The following is a 19,012-nucleotide window of genomic DNA, read 5'->3' as shown; positions in this document are numbered from 1 at the left end:
GGGTTGTCAGAGGAGGGTGACACCTACCGCACAGCTTCCGAGGACCGGCGTCCTCCGGAGGCTCGGCTTCAGTCGGCATTTCTCCTGAAAGATCTTTTGTTAATCCGGTTCGGGCCCTAGGCATCCCGCTTTCCCAGCCACAAGTGGGCGGGCCCGCGTCGCCCCGCCAGCCACGGGAGCGCGCCGCAGCGCTTCGCGCACGCGCGGCGCCTACGGCGCGCCTTCCGGAAACCTCCCAAGTGGGGTGGGGCCCTCGCCGAAGACGTGTTTGCGGGCGCGTCGGCGGGCGGGCGGTGATGACGCGAGGGAGTCAGCCAATGGCGAACGGCGATGACGCGCGGGCCCGGAGGCCAATGGTGATCTGCGCCTGCCGGCGCGCCCGCCCCCGGCCCGCGTCGGGCGGTCGTCCGGCGGGAAGGGGGCGGCCGCTCGGGCAGGATGGCGGCGGCGGCAGCCGCGGGTCCCGGCGCGGGCGCGGGGGTCCCGGGCGCGGGGGGTGGCGGCGGGGCGCGCGAGGGCGCGCGGGTGGCGGCGCTGTGTCTGCTGTGGTACGCGCTGAGCGCGGGCGGCAACGTGGTCAACAAGGTGATCCTGAGCGCCTTCCCATTCCCGGTCACCGTGTCGCTGTGCCACATCCTGGCGCTGTGCGCTGGGCTCCCGCCGCTGCTGCGCGCCTGGCGCGTGCCACCCGCGCCGCCCGTGTCGGGCCCCGGCCCCGGCCCCGGCCCGCACCCGACGTCCGGCCCGCTGCTGCCGCCGCGCTTCTACCCGCGCTACGTGCTGCCGCTCGCCTTCGGCAAGTACTTCGCGTCGGTGTCGGCGCACGTCAGCATCTGGAAGGTGCCAGTGTCCTACGCGCACACCGGTAGGTGCGGACGCGGGCCGGGGCGCACTGCCTGGGGCTTCGAATTATGGGTACGAGTTCGCGGGCCAAGGCGCGGCCGAGTCTCGGGTTGGAAAAGGTCGGAGGAGTTAACCGCGCGCCGAGCAGAACTGACTCCAGCTATTGGGGTCGGGAGAAAGCCTTACAGAGAGAGAAGGTCGGCGTCGGGTGTACAGGCTGCCGGGACTGCCCGCTGAGTGCTTTTCCTCTCTTTGCAGTCAAGGCCACCATGCCCATCTGGGTGGTCCTCCTGTCTCGGATCATCATGAAGGAAAAACAGAGCACCAAGGTAACCCCGGCTGAAACCCTGGCCAGGGCGGGATTCCCGGTAACTGGCTAGGTTGATGACGTGGTTGGACCGTGGCAGTCCTCGAGCTTCCTGTCAAATAAGGAAGTCAAGGTGTCAGCCCCCTGGGCCTTCCCCAATATCCCACACTCATTTCAGACAGCAGGTGTGTGGGAAGGGGAGATGTCCTCTTACTTATTGTCCCCAAGTGCCACGTCCCTCTGAGGTCCATTCTTCCTGTTTTGATTCCCTACGCTGGTTTGTTGATTGATGATGCCTATTGGGTCCCGTTTTGGCAAGTCACCAAGGAACAAACCAAGTTGAGACAGGTTTTCCTTCTATTCTTTTTAAACATTTATCTGTGTGTGTATGCTGTGCCTCAGCATGTATGCGAAGCTCAGAAGACAGGAGCCCATCTCATCTTTCCATGGTGTGGACGCCTGAGATCAGATACAAGTTACCAGGCTTGGCGGAAAGGGCCCTTACCTGTTGAGCTATCGTGTCCTCATTTTTCCTCACCAGAAAGAATGGTCGGTGCTGGACAGCTGGATCTGATGTGAGATGCTAGGCCAGAGGAGTTTGATGGTGGCAGAATCCAGCCAGTTCTTAGAAATTAAACCTTTGAGGAGCCTAACATGGTATGATGGGTCTGTCATGCCAGTACTCAGGATGCTGAGGCAGGAGGATGGAGAAGTCCAGGATAGCCTAGGCTACAGAGCTCAACTTCGTCTCAAAAAGTCTCGGAGCTGGTCATGGTGGTTCACGCCTTTAATACCAGAACTAGGAAGGCAGAGGCAGGTAGATCTCTATAAGTTTGAAGCCAACCTGGTCTACATAGTGAGTTCCAGGACCCTGTCTCCAACAAAAAGAACGAGAGAGAGAGAAAGAAAAAGAAAGAAAAAGGTTGTAGCTCAGCGTGGAGCCCTTACTGAGAACTCACAGGACAGGGTTTTGCCACTTGTTTAAACCAAGGTTGTGATGATCTGGATGTGGGCCACACAGGGCACCCAGGGCTCAGGGTTGCCTGGGAAATGCCACTGTCCCAGCTGGAAGCCATCTCACCCTGTTCTACAAATGTTCATTTTCTATATATGTCCTATAATTGGTTTAGCTCAGAATGGCTTCCCCCTGAATCACTGTAAAAACTGGGCCACCTCTAAGTGAGCTTTGTCCTCGGGCCCATGTTCATCCTGGCCAGCCCTGTCTCCATTCATGGTGATGTCAAGTGGGGCTGGCCTCCTGGAGTGAGTTGCTGGGGAGGCAGCCAGGTGTGTCACCTGATAACACACCTTGTGTTTATCAGTTTTCCTTGTCACTGGGAACATTGTACAAGTGCAGGTCCTGGAGACTGGCCCTCTTGGGCAGAGACCTGCCCTGCGAGGCAGATAACTCGGACCTCTGAAATCCCTGTTCTCAAGGGAAGATGCGGGATACTGACAGGGCGAGTGGACCATGGCCAGGAGTGCAGGGGCAGGCATCCAAGTCTCAGTGGTCACTTGCCTTGAGGACAGAACCCTCTGCTGCTAAAAGCCCGGCCTGTCTTGCTTTGTTTTTACACATTTTGTGGAGACGTGAGTCCACATGGAGATTAGGGGACAGCTTTCAGGAGTTGGTTCTTTACCCACAAGGAGTTCTGGAGATCAGACTCAGATTTGGGGGGCCTTTATGTACTGAGCCCACTAACTGGGCCCCATTGTTTTTGATACAAAATCTCTGACTGGAAATCCACCTGGCTTCCTACCTTGCTGGATTTTGTTTGTTCTTAGAAACGGGATTTGAAAGTAGCCCGAGCTAGCCTCCTTTTTTCCCCATTTGTTTATGTATTTGCCTGTCTGTGTGGAGGTCAGATGGTAGCTTTCGGGTGAGTCGGTTCTGCTTCCACCGTGTGGGTCCTGGGCATCCAGCTCAGGTGTCAGGCGTGGCAGCAAGTGCCTTTCTCTTCAGCCGTCTCACCAGCCCCAGACTCTTGGTAATCCTCCTGCTTCAGCTTCCTGGGTGCCAGAATGCTGGGCATGAAGATGGGGTCCCCCAGGTGAGGGATAGGCCCACCTGAGGTTTCCTGTAGTTCTGAGTGGTGGATAGCCCTAGCCCAGCTGAGCTCCTCTGCCCCCTGCAGGTATACCTGTCACTGGTCCCTATCATCAGTGGAGTCCTGCTGGCCACTGTTACAGAGCTGTCTTTCGACGTGTGGGGGCTGGTCAGTGCCCTGGCAGCCACGCTCTGCTTCTCCCTTCAGAACATCTTCTCCAAAAAGGTGTGTGTTCCCGCTATGCTGCTTGCCTACAGGGGCCAGAGCAGACGGCCGGGCAGACCCTCCTGTGCCTTCTGTCTGCCTGCGTCTCTGTTCCTTCTTTTGTTTTGAGAGCCGGCCCTAACCTAACCCATTCTGCTGATCTCTTGTGTTCCTTTTTCTTTACAAGTCTTCCTGTTACACTTTGTTTACATACTTGGTGTGTGTGTGCAAGGGCACCGCCATGGCCTGACTGTGGAGGGCAGAGAACAACTTGCAGAAGTCAGTTCTTCCTCCATGTGGGACCTGAGCGTTGAACTCAAGTTCTCAGGCTTGGTGACAAGCCTTTACCCATTGATCCATCTTGCCAGCCCTTCCACATTATTTCCCACTAAACCTGCCACCACCCCCCTTTTTGTCCCATGAGCCCCTGGGATCTGCCTGCAGTCCCCACCACCAAGTGCTTGATTTGCACACACACTTAGCACTATAGCCCACTTCTATGTGGGTGCTAGGGATCTGAGTTCAAGTCCTCATGCCTGAGCCATCTCCCCAGCCCTCCTTTCCTTTCTAGGAACTTGTATGCTGAGCATGCCTCTGAGGTGTGGTCACTGACCCCATCTGGTCTAAGCTGCTCATCAGTGGTTACTGTGTGGTGTCACCCTGCTGCAAAGCTCAGCCGTGGCTGCAGCTCAGAGCTGCTGGGTTCTACCTTCAGCACAGTGGGTCTCCTTATTAGGAATGTGACTTATTTCCAACCTGTTTTAAGAAATACATCTGTGAACCTCTGCAGAACGTGCTGCTGGGTGCTTGGGTTAGGGCATCCCCCTGCGGTAGACCATGGTCTGCAGTAGGATCTGTTTTTGGCTTTTGCCTGACACTGCCTGGTGGGACTCAATAGGCTAAACCAACCTGCACTCAACTCAGAGGGATATCAGCCAGGCATGATGGTACCCGCCTGTCACAAGCATGTGTGGAATGAAGTCAGGATCGCCATGAGTGTGGCCAGCCTAGGCTACAGAGAAAGACAACAGATGCAAATAAAAAAATAGCAGGGGAGGGGGGGCTTCAGAGTACCTGGCTCACCGCACCCTCCCCAGCCTGTGTGCTGCTGGGTCAATTCTGTTCTTCTGTCGGCCCTAGCCCATAGGACAGCACTTTGTCCAGGCATGGCTGTGTTCCTTCCTAAGCAAGCAAGCCCATCTGATACCCAGTCTTGGATATCGGATTCCAGTCTCACTGGGGGCCGGAAACCCAGGCCTTGTTGCTGGTCAAGTGTCGGCGACTCTAATGAGGTGCTCTCCCCTCAGGTGTTGAGGGACTCCAGGATCCACCACCTGCGGCTGCTCAACATCCTGGGCTGTCACGCCGTGTTCTTCATGATCCCCACATGGGTTCTCGTGGACCTCTCCACCTTCCTGGTCAGCAGCGACCTGGTGAGTTGATCAGGGAATGTGTATGTCTTCACTAGCATGTGCTGAGCATGTGCTGCTTCGGGCACTGCAGCCGTGTGTTCCTCCTGGACACTCTTGAGCATCTGTCAGTGCTGGTCTGTCTTCTGTCCCTGTAGTAATACCTGAGGCAGGCTAGTTTATAAGAACATAGGAATCTTTAGGTCTCAGGTCTGGATACTGAATGTCCAGCATGGAGTGTGTTCTTCCGAGGGCTCCTGCCACGTCCTGTGACATTGCGTAAGAGTGACAAGAGCATGTGTGGGAGGAGGAAACCAATCTCGAACCAAGAGCCTGAGGACCAGGCTGACAGAGCCCCTGAGGTGGTGGCTCAGGGTTTCTGGGTTTCTGTCGGCGTGCTTGGCCCTGATGCGTGGGAACTGTGCTGAGCACAGCGGTGTCGCGCTCTGACACTGCTGGAGTGCGTCCAGAAGGGATTCACACTTGTGTTTTCAGGATTTAAGTCTCCTTAATTCAAAACCTAAGTCCAAACGGACTAAAACCCAAACTCTGTGGGCAGCTGTAGGAACTAGAGTCCCGGGAAGGAGAGGCTGGCCCCACTGCTGTCTTAGACACAGCCACGGCACGCTGGAGACGTCGCTCTGGAGTGCACGCACTTACCTGTGTACACACATGCTCTTTCTAGTGGGGCACTGGTCACAGTCTAGAGCTGACCAACGGGGAAGTATTGGTCCCCGCCAAAAGCTGCTAGAAAGCGGAAGCTCCACCTGGTAGGTGGAAGTGAGGAACTGGGAAATAGCCTTGCTGGGAGGGGGACTTTTTCTTCTCCTTTGCTTCCTTAATGAAGTCATTCCTACTACAAAAAGCCAGCAGGTTCTGAGCTGCATGTCAGGACTGCCTCGGGGCTGGCTGTGGCCAGGACATCACTTGCCCTTGACCCCTCAAGGCCCAGGCTCCACTCAACACGACACACAAAACAAGGGACACTTACCTTCTTGTCCCAGGATGCAGGAAGCAGAGACAGGAGGATCAGAATTCAGAGTCATCCTTGGCTACATAACAGGTTTGAGGACAATCTGGGCTACATGAGACCCTGTCTAAAAAGGAAAGGAAATCCTGGGCATCAGCTAGTGGGACCTGTGAGCACTGCCCCACACAGCGTCCCGGAGACTGGGTGGACCTGTGGGCCAGGGCACTGTTGGACAGTGAACACTAAGCACAGAGCTTCAGAAAAGGCTTTGACCATGGTCGCCGTGGGCTGCTGGAGTTTGAAGCCCAGTAGCCTTCTGTGCAAGACTCCAGGAAGGACCAGTGTCTTCTGCTGTGTTGTCCTGGGCATGCTCCATCCTTAGGAAGCACATGATGGAGGGAGCGAGCCAAGTCCTACAAACCGTCTCCTGACTTGCCCCGTGACACACATTGTCCACACGCGTACACCATGATGTTTTGAAATACTTGAGTGGTGTCTCCCCGGTACTTGGGCACGTATATGGGAGGACCAAGACCTTAAGTCATCCACAGCTACATAGGCCAGCCTGGGCTACATGAGACTGTAATTCCTTATCTGGAGAAAGAGACCTTCCAGACCCTCTGTGCTGAACCTTCCTTCCTGGATGAGCATAGCCCCCACCCCTCAAGGCAGAAGCCTCTTCACACCAAATGGAACCCATCACAGCCAGCCACAGCTGGACAGTGGGGATCGGCAGATGTGGGAGCACAGCCCCACTGATACACCCTCATCCCAGCTCCTGCATCACATCTCAGAGAGCATCTGCTTAGAGGGGCCGGGAAGATCCTAAGAGCCAGAATCCCAGGGAGTCCACTGTGAAGCAGTCTCCCTAGGAACGGCTGCATAAACAAGACGGGGACAATATCAGCGGACTTGCCAATCTGGAAGGGAGAAAATCTCACAGGGTCCACCCCAGACAAAGAATTACAGGCCGCTAACGACTGCTGGGAGAGGGAGAGTTAGCCTTTCCCAGGAGGACCCTGGCTGTCCAGTGCAGGGTGGTCAGCTCTGAACCCATGCACACAATGAAAGCAGGCTCAGCAGGTTGTGTGTACATGTGTGTTCACACATGCACGTGCGTGACAGTAAAGAAAAGGCTGTTACTCGGGCGCCTGCAAGGGGCTGGCAGGAGGAAAGGGGTAGGAGAAGCGGTGCGATTTCATTTCAGTTAAAGACATTTTTAAGAAGGAAAGAAGAGCTTCTTTTTCTTCTGGAAACACCAAATGGCGGATGACGCCGGTGCAGCGGGAGGGCCCGGAGGACTCGGGGGCCCAGGATTAGGAGGCCGTGGCGGCTTCCGCAGAGGATTCAGCAGCGGTCTGAGGGGCCGAGGCCGTGGCCGAGGACGAGGCCGCGGGGCTCGCGGAGGTAAAGCTGAAGACAAGGAGTGGATTCCCGTCACCAAGCTGGGCCGCCTGGTTAAGGACATGAAAATCAAGTCCCTAGAGGAGATCTACCTGTTCTCCCTGCCCATTAAGGAGTCTGAGATTATTGACTTTTTCCTGGGAGCTTCCCTAAAGGATGAGGTTCTGAAGATCATGCCCGTGCAGAAGCAGACTAGGGCAGGCCAGCGGACCAGGTTCAAGGCTTTTGTCGCTATTGGGGACTACAATGGTCACGTAGGTCTCGGTGTCAAGTGCTCCAAGGAGGTAGCCACTGCCATCCGAGGGGCCATCATCTTGGCCAAGCTTTCCATTGTCCCTATGCGGAGAGGCTACTGGGGGAACAAGATTGGCAAGCCCCACACTGTTCCTTGCAAAGTGACAGGCCGCTGTGGTTCTGTGCTGGTGCGTCTCATCCCTGCCCCCAGAGGCACTGGCATAGTCTCCGCTCCTGTGCCCAAGAAGCTGCTGCTGATGGCTGGCATTGATGACTGCTACACATCAGCCAGGGGCTGCACTGCCACCCTGGGCAACTTTGCCAAGGCCACCTTTGATGCCATCTCTAAGACCTATAGCTCCCTGACCCCGACCTCTGGAAAGAGACTGTGTTCACCAAGTCTCCTTATCAGGAATTCACTGACCATCTTGTGAAAACCCACACCAGAGTTTCTGTTCAGAGGACCCAGGCTCCAGCTGTGGCCACCACATAAGGGTTTTTATGCAAGGAAAATAAAAGTGAATTAAGTCTGTTAAAAAAAAAAAGAAGGAAAGAAGAGGCCGGGCGGTGGTGGCACACGCCTTTAATCCCAGCACTCGGGAGGCAGAGGCAGGCGGATCTCTGTGAGTTCGAGGCCAGCCTGGTCTAGAAGAGCTAGTTCCAGGACAGGAACCAAAAAAAAAGCTACAGAGAAACCCTGTCTCGAAAAATCCAAAAAAAGAAGAAGAATGGGAGCACAGCGCCTCTGAGATGCCGCCGTACCGTAGTGACACCAGTGAGTCGGCAGAGATTGTCCTATGCGCTGTAGGGCAGTGCCTGTGATCCCATCGCTCAGCCATGATGTAGAAGATTGCCAGAGAGTGAGGGCAGCCTGGGCTACATGGCGAGTTACCGCAAACTGGAAACAACCTACAACAACTGAGGAAAAGCTGGTATAGTCATGAAATGGAATATTACCTAGTAGTGAAGAATATCCTCTTGTTTCTCACAGCCCAGACTAGTGTGAGGCTGAATGGAAAATGCCTGGCTCTGTGTTCTGTGATTCTGTTTATCGAAACAGTGTGCTAGGGACAAACTCCATTGCAGTTGCCAGGTTTAAGGAGAGGGTGAGTGCTGAGGAGCCAGGAGGGCATTTTGTCAGGAAGCCATTGGGGCCTCAGTTGTGGCTCACTGTGCATCCTCTCTGGGCTGGCCACTCAGTTCCCAAAACACATAAATCTGTGAAGCTGAAGTCCTTCCTGCCATGTCTAGGCCTCCTGGGAGCAGAGCAGCACCCCCTGAGTGACCCCAGCGGACTCCTACCCAGCCAGGGCCTTGGGGCTTTTGACTTGGGTGCAGCAATTCCCATCCCCCAAAAAGCTTTATTACGGGAACAGGAAGTGCATCCAGTTTCCGCTCCTTGCAATTTTCCTTCTCTTCCTTTAGGATGTGTGTGTGTGTGTGTGTGTGTGTGTATGTATTTGTGTGAATGTGTGTGTGTGCACGTGTGTACTAGCTCAGCCTCCTGCACCTTCCTCAGTAGCTCCCCCTTGTCTTGCTGATGTAAGATCTCATTGACTGGCTGCCAAGCCTCAGGATCCGCCGTTTCTGTCCCAAGCTTCCTGCCTCTAGCAGTGTGCTCTGTATATGTGCAGCTGCATGGTTTCTCTTGTGTTTTGTTTTGTTTGTTTTTCACATGGGTGCTGGGGTCTGACCTCGGACATTTTCCTGACTGAGCTGTCTGTCTTCCCAGCCCACCATGGTGTTTTTGAGACAGGATCTAGGTCCTGTATGATCTTCCTGTCTCTAGCTCCTGAGTGCTAGAGTAGAAAGTGTGCCCGCCCGCCTGGACTGGAAGCTCAGTATGATTGGGTTGGCTCCGGGGGTTACTCTTGTGGGTCTTCCTTCCCTGCTGTCTCCCTGGCATGCCTGCTAACCACCATGTTCAGAGAGGGTCCGGCTGGGACTTGTGACCGCCACAGGATGGCTGGAAACTGACAGCAGGGCAGGAAGGTGGGTGTGAGGGCCGTCTGAGGAAGCTGATGCCCAAGACTGCCCCGTGTCCTAGCTGGGCTGCTGCATTCTGCTGGCACCTGTCTGAGAATGGGTGGTGGGCTCGGGGGCTCTGTGTTCCTCTCTGGAAGGTGACATAGTTGATAATGTCACCCGTCTCCTCGGGTCCTTCTGGTTTGACACTTTCACTTCCATTTGGTTTGGGGTTTGGGTGCTGGAACCCATGACGTCGTTCGTGCTCAGCACATGCCCCACCACCCCGCTGTGTCTGCTCCAACTGTAGAGAATGCTTTAAAGGGGAGAGCTATGCGATGGCTCAGTGGGGAGACTGCACCAGGAGACGGGGGAGATCCCTGCAGCAAGCTGCACCCTGCCACACACACACACAATTTTGGTGGCCTTTTGAAGAAAAATTAGATGTTATGTGTATGGGTGTTTTGTCTGCATGTATGTCCATGTACAACATGTGTGCCTGGTGCCTTCAGAGATAAAAAAGAGGGCATGTGATCCCCTGGACTGGTATTACAGACAATTGTGATCCTCTATGTGGGTGCTGAGAATCTAATCGGAAAAGTACTCTTAACTGATGAACCATCTCTGCAATCCTTTGGTGGCTGTTTTTGCATCTCTGACAAGATACCCTCAGCTGGGCGGTGGTGGCACACGCCTTTAATCCCAGCACTGGGAGGCAGAGGCAGGTGGATCTCTGTGAGTTCGAGGCCAGCCTGGTCTACAAAGGGAGTTCCAGGACAGGCTCCAAAGCCACAGAGAAACCCTGTCTCGAAAAACCAAAAAAAAAAAAAAAAAAAAAAGATACCCTCAACCACTGCACCATGCAGTGGAGTGGTCAGGAGGGTCAGAGGTCATGTGTAAACTGGTAAAATGGCTCAGTGGTACAGTAAAGGCATTTGTTACCAAACCTGTCTCCCACCAGTTTGAGGCCAACCTGGGCTACGTAAGATTCTGTTTCAAAAAAAAAAAATCTAACCACCTGCTGCACATGGTGACCATCTGCCCCTCCCCTATTGATGCTTCCCACCTGTCTCCATAGGCCTATGTGTCTCAGTGGCCCTGGACTCTGCTGCTCTTGGCAGTTAGTGGATTCTGCAACTTTGCACAGAATGTCATCGCCTTTAGTATCCTCAACCTCATCAGCCCACTCAGCTACTCAGTGGCCAACGCCACCAAGAGGATCATGGTCATCACTGTGTCCCTCATCATGCTACGCAATCCAGTGACCAGCACCAATGTGCTAGGCATGATGACTGCCATCCTGGGGGTCTTTCTGTACAACAAGGTGAGCATTAGGGGCCACTGTCCGCCAGCCAGGCACAGCCTAGGGGAGGGACAAGAAGGAGCCAAGGAGGGTAATTCTGGCTCTGGGTTCCAAAGGTGCCTTACAAGGTGGGTGGGTTTTGTGTACTGCATAAAACATACCCTCCTGCATCTGTCCTGAGCTCTGTCACGGGTGCACAAGACCTGAAGCTTCCTTGTATCTTACTGTTTGTTTTGGAGCAGAGGCTTGTGTAGCCCAGAACAGCCTTGAGCTTCTGACCCCCGACACACACACACACCTCCCAAGGGAGTGGAAAGACAGATGTCTGTTCCATCTGGTTTATGCAGCGCTGGGGTGGAGCCCAAGTCTTTGTGCATGCTAGACAAGCGTTCTACCACAGAAGCATCCCTCGTCCTTGGTTTTGGGGTAACCTCTTTGTTGGTGGTGGTGTTTTGTTTTGTTTCAGTTTGATTTTTTTTTTTTTAGAGTCTCATGATGCCCAGGCTGGCCTCAAGCTCACTGTGTAGCCTAGACTGGCCTGATACCCTTGCCCTTCTGCCTCTACCTCCTTAGTGCTGGGGTGACACTCCCCCACCCACCCAAAGTTCCCTTGTGCCTCATTACTCTCTTTACACAGACCAAGTATGACGCGAACCAGCAGGCTCGGCGCCACCTCCTCCCTGTCTCTACGTCAGACCTGAGCAGCAGAGAGCATCTGCGGAGCCCGATGGAGAAGCCCCACAATGGTGCACTGTTTCCTCAGCAGGGCGACTTCCAGTATCGCAACATTCTCCTCACAGACCATTTTCAGTACGGCCGCCAGAGCCACCCGAACTCTTACGCCCTCAGCCGCCATGACGTGTAGGCGTCATCAGGCCAAGCTTCCTACACCACCTCTGTAAGCCCAGCAGCCTGGCTGAGCACGTAGCAGGCCAGCAGGGGAGCCCTAGAGCCTGATGGGCTGTGGGACATGACCACAACATGGATGGCCACAGGCTCTGATCCTGGTTCACTCTTCTGCTCAGAGGCCATGCTCTGCTTTGGTGCACAGAGGTGCCCCCAGTACATGGCAGAGGTCTGATCTGAACTTCTGGTGACAACAGAGACACACTCTGCAGAACTGGCATTGCTGTGCCGGCAGTCCTGGAAGCTAGCAGGAGGTGGCATCTGGGGCTTCAAGGAGAGGACAGCAGGGCTGTAGTCCAGAGGTATGGAGAGCTGACACAGGTGCCATTACGTGTCCTCAGCAGCAGTGCTCCAGGATGCTCCACAGCAGTAAGCCACTTGCACTTTAGTGCTGACTTGGGTGCCTACAGTGACCATCGGTTCATTAGTGATTGGTGTGACCTTCCTCTGCCTTGTGAGTGTCAGAGCAGGACACAGCCCTCCACTCCTGGTCTGAGTGGCCCTTGGACTCCTGAAGGGGTGGCCAGTGTTAACCTTGGTTGCACCCGTACCCTTCTGATGTTACAGAAGGCAGGATGATGGTAATGGCAATTTCCCCAGAACCTCAAGTTTCCCTGGAGAAGCTTTGGAGCCTAGGTCCCGGCAGGCACTGCACCAGGGCTAGCCAGTGGGTGGAAACCATCTTGATTCATTTCAAAATATGGGCTGTTTGTTACTGGAGCAGTCCCTTGGAGCTCAGTGGTAGCGAGGTGATGCTGAAACATCTTGAAGCTGCAGCCAGAGTAGCAGAAGATGAAATCTACACTCCAGATATAGTGTCGCTTGTCAGTGAGGAGATGGCGTGAGGGTCAGGATCTGAACTGTGTCCAGCGGATGGGACAGCCGGCCGGTCTTAAGTTTTTAGTTAAGAGTCAGTTGAGGCTGGGATGGTAAAGTGCCTCCTCCGCGTGCATGTGTCAGTGGCTTCCGTCTCCAGCATCACAGAAAGCAACATAGTGGTGCGGGCCTACCTTTCCAGCACTCGGAAGCAAGGTCAGGGTCCTCGCCTACATAGTGAGTTCCAGACCAGCCTGGACCACATGAGAGCCTATCTCAAGAAAAAGATCGGTTTTAGGGACTGGCCTGCTGGAATACATCCAGGGGTTGAGCCAGGAGGATGGACATGAGTTTGAAGCCAATCCGGGCTACATAATGAGACTGTCTCAAAAGCAAAACGTTTGGGGACTCATCCTGGTGACCTATTCCTATGGTCCTAGCTGCTCAGGAAGTCAGGGCAGGAGGGTCTCCCAACCCTGTGAATTCAAGGCCAGTGTGGCAATGCAAGGAGAACCTTTTGGTTCACAGAAATGTGGGTTCTGGTGTGGGCACAGCAGGCCAATAGTGGTACCCAAGGATTGTGACATGTTTTCTTTGGCAATCAAGGCACCAGTTTTGGGTTTTTTTGTTTGTTTTTGAGACAGGGTCTCATAGATCATGCTGACCTCGAACTCATAGAGATCTCTCTGTCCCTGCCTCTTGAGTGCTGGAATTAAAAGCATGTGCCACCACACTCACCTGGAGACGTCCCCACTAAGGCTCCCGGACTGATCTTCAACTCTTGGCTTTCTTCTTAGTGTCCTTCGTGCCTCTGTCTCCATCTCTAAGCACTTAGCTGACAAGTGTGTCATGGTGCCCCAGTCCTTAACTCCTGGTTTGTTGGGTACTTGTGCTCTTGAATAATTAGAGGGTTTTTTTTTTTTTTTTTTTTTTTTTGGTTTTGGTTTTGGTTTTTTGAGACAGGGTTTCTTTGTAGCTTTGGAGCCTGTCCTTGAACTCACAGAGACCCGCCTGTCTCTGCCTCCAGAGTGCTGGGATTAAAGAAGCTCTCCACCACCGCCCCGTCCAGATTAATTGGGGTTTTATATCCGAGGTTAGTTCATTCACAATGCCATCCTCAGGGCAGTCCTATCTGCCTTGCTTGCTGGATTGCAGAAGTTCAGAGCCCATCAGCACAGTGGGAAGGGCACCTTGATAAGGTGGTCTGGTGGGTTTCCTCCCTGGGGAAGACACTGAGACACTGGCACTACAGAAGTCTCTGGGTGTCCCTGACGCTGTGCTGAACTCAGAATGAATTATGTCTTTTTGGATTTCCATGATGTTTCTGTGATATGTGTATTAATGCATTTTCCTTTTCCAGTGTGAGGTTTGCCAAGGAGGGAAAGGCCATCTCACTTTTCTTACAGTTTATAAATTAATAAATGGGATATTTAATTCTGTTCATAGGCTCTCAGTGCGTATGAACACTAGAATGGATGTGATAATCAGGTAGACCAGGTGGCTGCGGCTCAGTGGATGCGGTACTCAAACCTGTGCATGAAGCCCTGGACTCCATCCTCAGCATCACATAAACTGATGGTGGTGCATACCTGTTACCCCACACTCAGGAGGCTGAGGCAGTTAAGAGCAGGAGTTCATGGTCATCTCTGGTAACATAGCCCATGGTTTACCTTGACCCACTCAGTGTCACATTAGCCCCCTAGTCTTGCTCGCCCATCGTGTTCACCTCTCTTCTGGGATTCATGTTAGAGAAATTTTGTTGCTCTTTCCATATACCCTTTAAATGGCCAAAACACTTATCCTGGCCCACCCGACTCCTTCATTTTGCAGAAGGGGAAACAGGCTTAGAATGGTTTCGAATGTCTGTTCACTATAGAATACTCAGTAGGGCTTCTTGTAGTTGTTTATTTCTGTGAGATGGTGGCTGCCTGTGTGGCTCAGGCTGACCACAGGATAGAGGGCAGTCCTCCATCCTCAGTCTCGGTGCTGAGGTGACGCAGGACTGCCACACCCTGCACCTTATTTTACACCGTTTATTCTAGGGAAAGAGATGAGCTGAATCTATTGAGGCAGGGAAGTACTTGAGGCTCGATTTCCCTGTGTGTTGGAAGGACTCCGGGCTCCCAAACCTCTGGGTCTGAAATGCAAAACTGTCATGTTCTTGTTTTCCGTTGTCGTCATCCTGAGGCTCCAGTGTCATAGACTGTTCTGTGGATTGCTATTCACCAAAAATAAACGATGGTCTCCAGGGGCTTGAGATTGGATCTGGTTTGTCAGGAAAGGTTTCCTTGCGCTCCCAGAAGCATAAGATGTAAGGAGACTGAAAATCCAGGGTAGGGAAATGGCTTGAGCAGCCCTTGCATGGCAGGAATGGAAACCAGAATTTGGACTCGTGCCCCACTTGCCATCATAGTGCAGGGGAAATGGAGCCAGGATCATCAGAGCAAGCTGACTGTTGGTCAGCTCCAGGTTCAGCTGGGGGCTCTGGCTTCTGTGTGAGTAGAGGACTAATGAGATGGCTAAGTAAGTAAAGGTGATTGCTGCCAAGCCTGGCAATCTGTGTTCAATTTCTGGGACCCACATGGTAGGAGAGAACCGATTCCTGCAAGTTGTCCTCTAACCACATATATACTGTGGCATGCACACGCCCACACAGAAATACTCTGAATAAATAAATACTTTAAAACTTTGAATGTGTGTAGAACAGCTAGGGGAGACACCTGATAGCAATTTCCAGTTTCTGCAAGTAAAAGCATATGTACACTCCTGTATATATACATGGTCACCTACGTGCGAACAACGTGTACACAAACCACATATGTATGCAAGGCATTTCCTTAGATAGCCTTATGTTTTGAGACAGGTCCTCACTCTGCAGCCCAGGCTGACCTCAGATTCATGATCCTTTTCCTCAGCCCCAGGGTTAGTTGCTGCTGTGTACTTGGCACCTGGTCCAACAAGCCCCATGACTCCTCCTGCCTCTACCTCCCAGCACTCCTGGCTTTTTATGTGGGTGCTGACAGTTTGGACTCGGGTCCGCATGCCTTTGTAGCAAGCACTGGCTGCTCCCTGAGGTTGATTCCCAACATCTACATGGTGGCTAAACAACCTTCTAACTCCAGTTCCATGTGACCTTTTGGGCTCTAGGCACTGCACACATGGGGTATACAGACATATATGCAGGCAAACGCCCATACACATAAAATCTTTAAAAATACAGGATCAAGCCGGGCGGTGGTGGCGCACGCCTTTAATCCCAGCACTCGGGAGGCAGAGGCAGGCGGATCTCTGTGAGTTCGAGACCAGCCTGGTCTACAAGAGCTAGTTCCAGGACAGGCTCCAAAACCACAGAGAAACCCTGTCTCGAAAAACCAAAAAAAAAAAAAAAAAAAAAAAAAAACAGGATCAGGGGGCTGGAGAGATGCTCAGAGGTTAAGAACACTGGCTGTTCTTCCAGAGGATCTGGGTTCAATTCCCAACACCCACATGGCTGCTTACACCTGTCTGTAATTCCAGTTCCCGGGGATCTGATATGATACCTTAACACCAATTCACGTAAAATAAAGTGAAATAAATTTTAAAAAATACAGGATCAGGCGCTAGTGGTGCCCACCTTTAATTCCAGCATTTAGGAGGCACAAGCAAGTAGATCTCTCTCAATTTGAGGCTAGCCTGATCTACACAGCAAGTTACAGGACAGAGCTACACAGAGAGACCCTGTCTTGAAAACCAAATGAATAAAAGAATGAGGTAGACCCTTATACATAGCAGTTTTCAAACTCTGTCAGAAAGCTTAGGGTCATCCTTGGCTACACAGGCCAGCAGGAGCTTCATGAGACCATGAAGCTTAAAAACAAAAGTCTTAAAAAAAAAAAACCTCATGGGGGCTGGAGAGATGGCTCAGTGGTTAAGAGCTTTGCCTGCTCTTCCAAAGGTCCTGAGTTCAATTCCCAGCAACCACATAGTGGCTCACAACCATCTACAATGAGACTTGGTGCCCTCTTCTGGCCTGCAGAGATACATGCAGGCAGAACACTGAATACATAATAAATAAATAAATCTAAAAAAAATTATAAAAACTCATGGTGAGAATATTGTTTTGTGTTTATTGTTTCCTTTGGAAAGTAATATGCTGGAGATACCGTGTTACTAAATATTCTTACCGAGAGAGAGAGAGAGAGAGAGAGAGAGAGAGAGAGAGAGAGATGCTATCGATCACCTCTTGGGCTGCTGGCTCTATAGAGTCCAGTATCCTTGGTGTATATTCGCTAAAGCCAGTGTTCAAGCTGAGGGTGGTTGTTGTACCAGAGTGTGTGGTTTTAGTTTCCTGACCTTATCTGTTTCCTGTGCTGTAACAGATGATCTAACACCAGGTGGTTGGTAAGTCATGGTTTGGCTCATGGTACTGGTGCTAGGGCGCCCCAGAGTGTAGTTCTGTGCTCATAACCTGGTGAGGACCTTCCTGCCACACGCATGATGGCAGTGACCTCCCCACAGGTCTCTTCCTAGGCTTTCCTGAGATTTGCAGCAGTCCTCCCGCTTCAGGTGCTGTTTGCCATGCTTGACTCTCGCTCTTCTGTGTGAGGCATCTGGACTCCTGCCTCCACCCTCAAGTGTTGGGCGTACTGTCCTGTAGAGCATTCACATGTGCACGCACGCACGCACCTGAAAGCTGCTGGTTCAGCCAGGCAATCATCCCATCACCGAGGAAGCTGAAGCAGGACTCCTAGTTTGAAGAAGACTAGGTTACATCTGTCTAGATAGCAGTATTTAAAAATAAGCCATCACATCAAAGGTGGGAGAACCAACACCTATGACCTCACCATTAGGAACCACTAATGTTTCCATCCACAACTATTACAAGACTCAAATATGCAGATGGGATGTTTCCAACCATGAAATTTGGGGTGACCTGTTTAAACCATAGCTGGGTGGCGGGCCTCCCCTCACTGAGGGATGACTATTTTGTTTGAAAGAAATGCTGGGACCCAGCTTTCTTGCTTTTCCTCAGTTCAGGGAATGGTGCAGCCACAGTGGGCACATTTTCCCAGCCAGTTATCCTCATCAAGATCATCCCCATAGCCGGGCGGTGGTGGCGCATGCCTTTAATCCCAGCACTCGGGAGGCAGAGACAGGCAGATCTTTGTGAGTTCGAGGCCCGCCTGGTCTACAAGAGCTAGTTCCAGGCCAGACTCCATAGCTACAGAGAAACCCTGTCTCAAAAAAACAAAACAAAACAAAAAAAAAAAAAACAAAACAAAAAATCATCCCCAAAGGTTCACCCAGAGGTCCCTGGGCTTTTCATTCTAGATTGTACTAAGTATATGGTTGGCATTTCACAGGCACTCATGGCTACCAGACTACTACATCTGTTCACTCAAGATAGGATCTCATAGTGTCCAGGCTAGCTTTGAACTCTTGGTAATCCTCCAGGCTCTTTACAGCACATCCCAGGGCAATAGTGGATCAGATCACATCTTGTTAACAGAAGTACAATCTGCTGGGTTGTTGGCACAGTAATACCCTAGGGAACAGGTGAGCTTCAAGGCTTGGCAGGTAGGGACACATGTGCTCACTCATCCAGCAGATCAACTGTATTCCCTCAGAGGCTGCCAGGAGCAATGACTGGGGAACGGGGTGGGGCTAGTTACCTCTCCATTGGGCTGTGTGATAGCTTTTGTGTGTGCACCCACAAACACATGAAGAAGGCAGAGGATGTCAGGTGTCCTGCTTTATTTCATTCTCCATGTTATTCTCTTGAGACAGGATCTCTCATTGAACCTGGAGCAAGGCTGGAGGCCAAAGAACCCAGCATCCTCCTGCCTGACCCCACAGCAGAGGTAACAGGCACATGGGTATGGCCACTCCTGGCTTGATGAGGTTGTGCGTGAAACCAAACTCAGGTCCTCACACTTAGACAGCACTCTTAACCGCTCAACACTTCCCATTTTCTAACCATTTATTTAATATATGTGGGAGGTACACATCCATGGTCACATGTGGAGGTCAGGGGGTTACTTATAGGAGTCAGCTCTTCGACTTGGGTCACCAGGCTTGGCAACAAGTACCTTTACCCACTGGATAGGTCTCATGAAGCTTAGGCTAGCTTTGACCTCACTATGTAGTTGGTCTTGAACTCCTGACTCTGATTCCTGTATGTTGGGCATTGAACTGAAACCACACCCTATGGCTTTAGGACAATTATGTGGCTGTCTGTTGAAATACTGGGGGTGGGACCCTGGGCCTCACATATGCTAGGCAAGCACGGGTCTCTGTGATGCTTGGCCATTTTGTTTATTTATTTATTTATTTATTTATTTATTTATTATGTATACAATAGTCTTTCTGCATGTATGCCTGAAGGCCAGAAGGGGGCACCAGACCTCATTACAGGTGGTTGTGAGCCACCATGTGGTTGCCGGGAATTGAACTCAGGACCTTTGGAAGAGCAGGCAATGCTCTTAACCACTGAGCCATCTCTCTAGCCCCATGCTTGGCCATTTTGGTTTCCCTCATATTTTGCAGCGTTCTGTGAGCAGTCAGGGCAGCTGCCATGGTGAGGGGACCAAATGTGTTGCAAAGTTTTGGTCTTGGCTTGGTGGA

The 19,012-nt window shown here is 52.3% G+C and overlaps 1 protein-coding gene and 1 pseudogene across 1 annotated transcript; both read left to right on the top strand.

The window, feature by feature from the left end:
- Positions 1-419: 419 nt before the first annotated feature.
- On the top strand, positions 420-14,661 carry Slc35e1 (solute carrier family 35 member E1). Its single transcript, XM_057752521.1, has 6 exons — positions 420-865; positions 1,102-1,172; positions 3,286-3,423; positions 4,710-4,835; positions 10,463-10,708; positions 11,325-14,661. The coding sequence occupies exons 1-6, from the start codon at positions 439-441 to the stop codon at positions 11,550-11,552; spliced, it is 1,236 nt and encodes a 411-aa protein (XP_057608504.1). The 5' UTR covers positions 420-438; the 3' UTR covers positions 11,553-14,661.
- LOC130862734 (40S ribosomal protein S2-like) lies at positions 7,044-7,973 on the top strand (annotated as a pseudogene).
- Positions 14,662-19,012: the final 4,351 nt, after the last annotated feature.

The sequence above is a fragment of the Chionomys nivalis genome, chromosome 20, assembly GCF_950005125.1.
Source record: "Chionomys nivalis chromosome 20, mChiNiv1.1, whole genome shotgun sequence".
Classification (NCBI taxonomy): Eukaryota; Metazoa; Chordata; class Mammalia; order Rodentia; family Cricetidae; genus Chionomys; species Chionomys nivalis.
Note: the sequence above shows the minus strand (reverse complement) of the source record. Positions and strands in the feature narration are given on the sequence as shown.

What these genes read in the sequence shown, in the direction of transcription:
- Slc35e1 (XM_057752521.1), top strand. Translation starts at nt 439, where the DNA reads ATGGCGGCGGCGGCAGCCGCGGGTCCCGGCGCGGGCGCGGGGGTCCCG. An exon ending in AGTGTCCTACGCGCACACCG is followed by an intron (nt 866 to 1,101) that starts GTAGGTGCGGAC and finishes CTCTCTTTGCAG; the next exon opens with TCAAGGCCACCATGCCCATC. An exon ending in TCCTGGTCAGCAGCGACCTG is followed by an intron (nt 4,836 to 10,462) that starts GTGAGTTGATCA and finishes CTGTCTCCATAG; the next exon opens with GCCTATGTGTCTCAGTGGCC.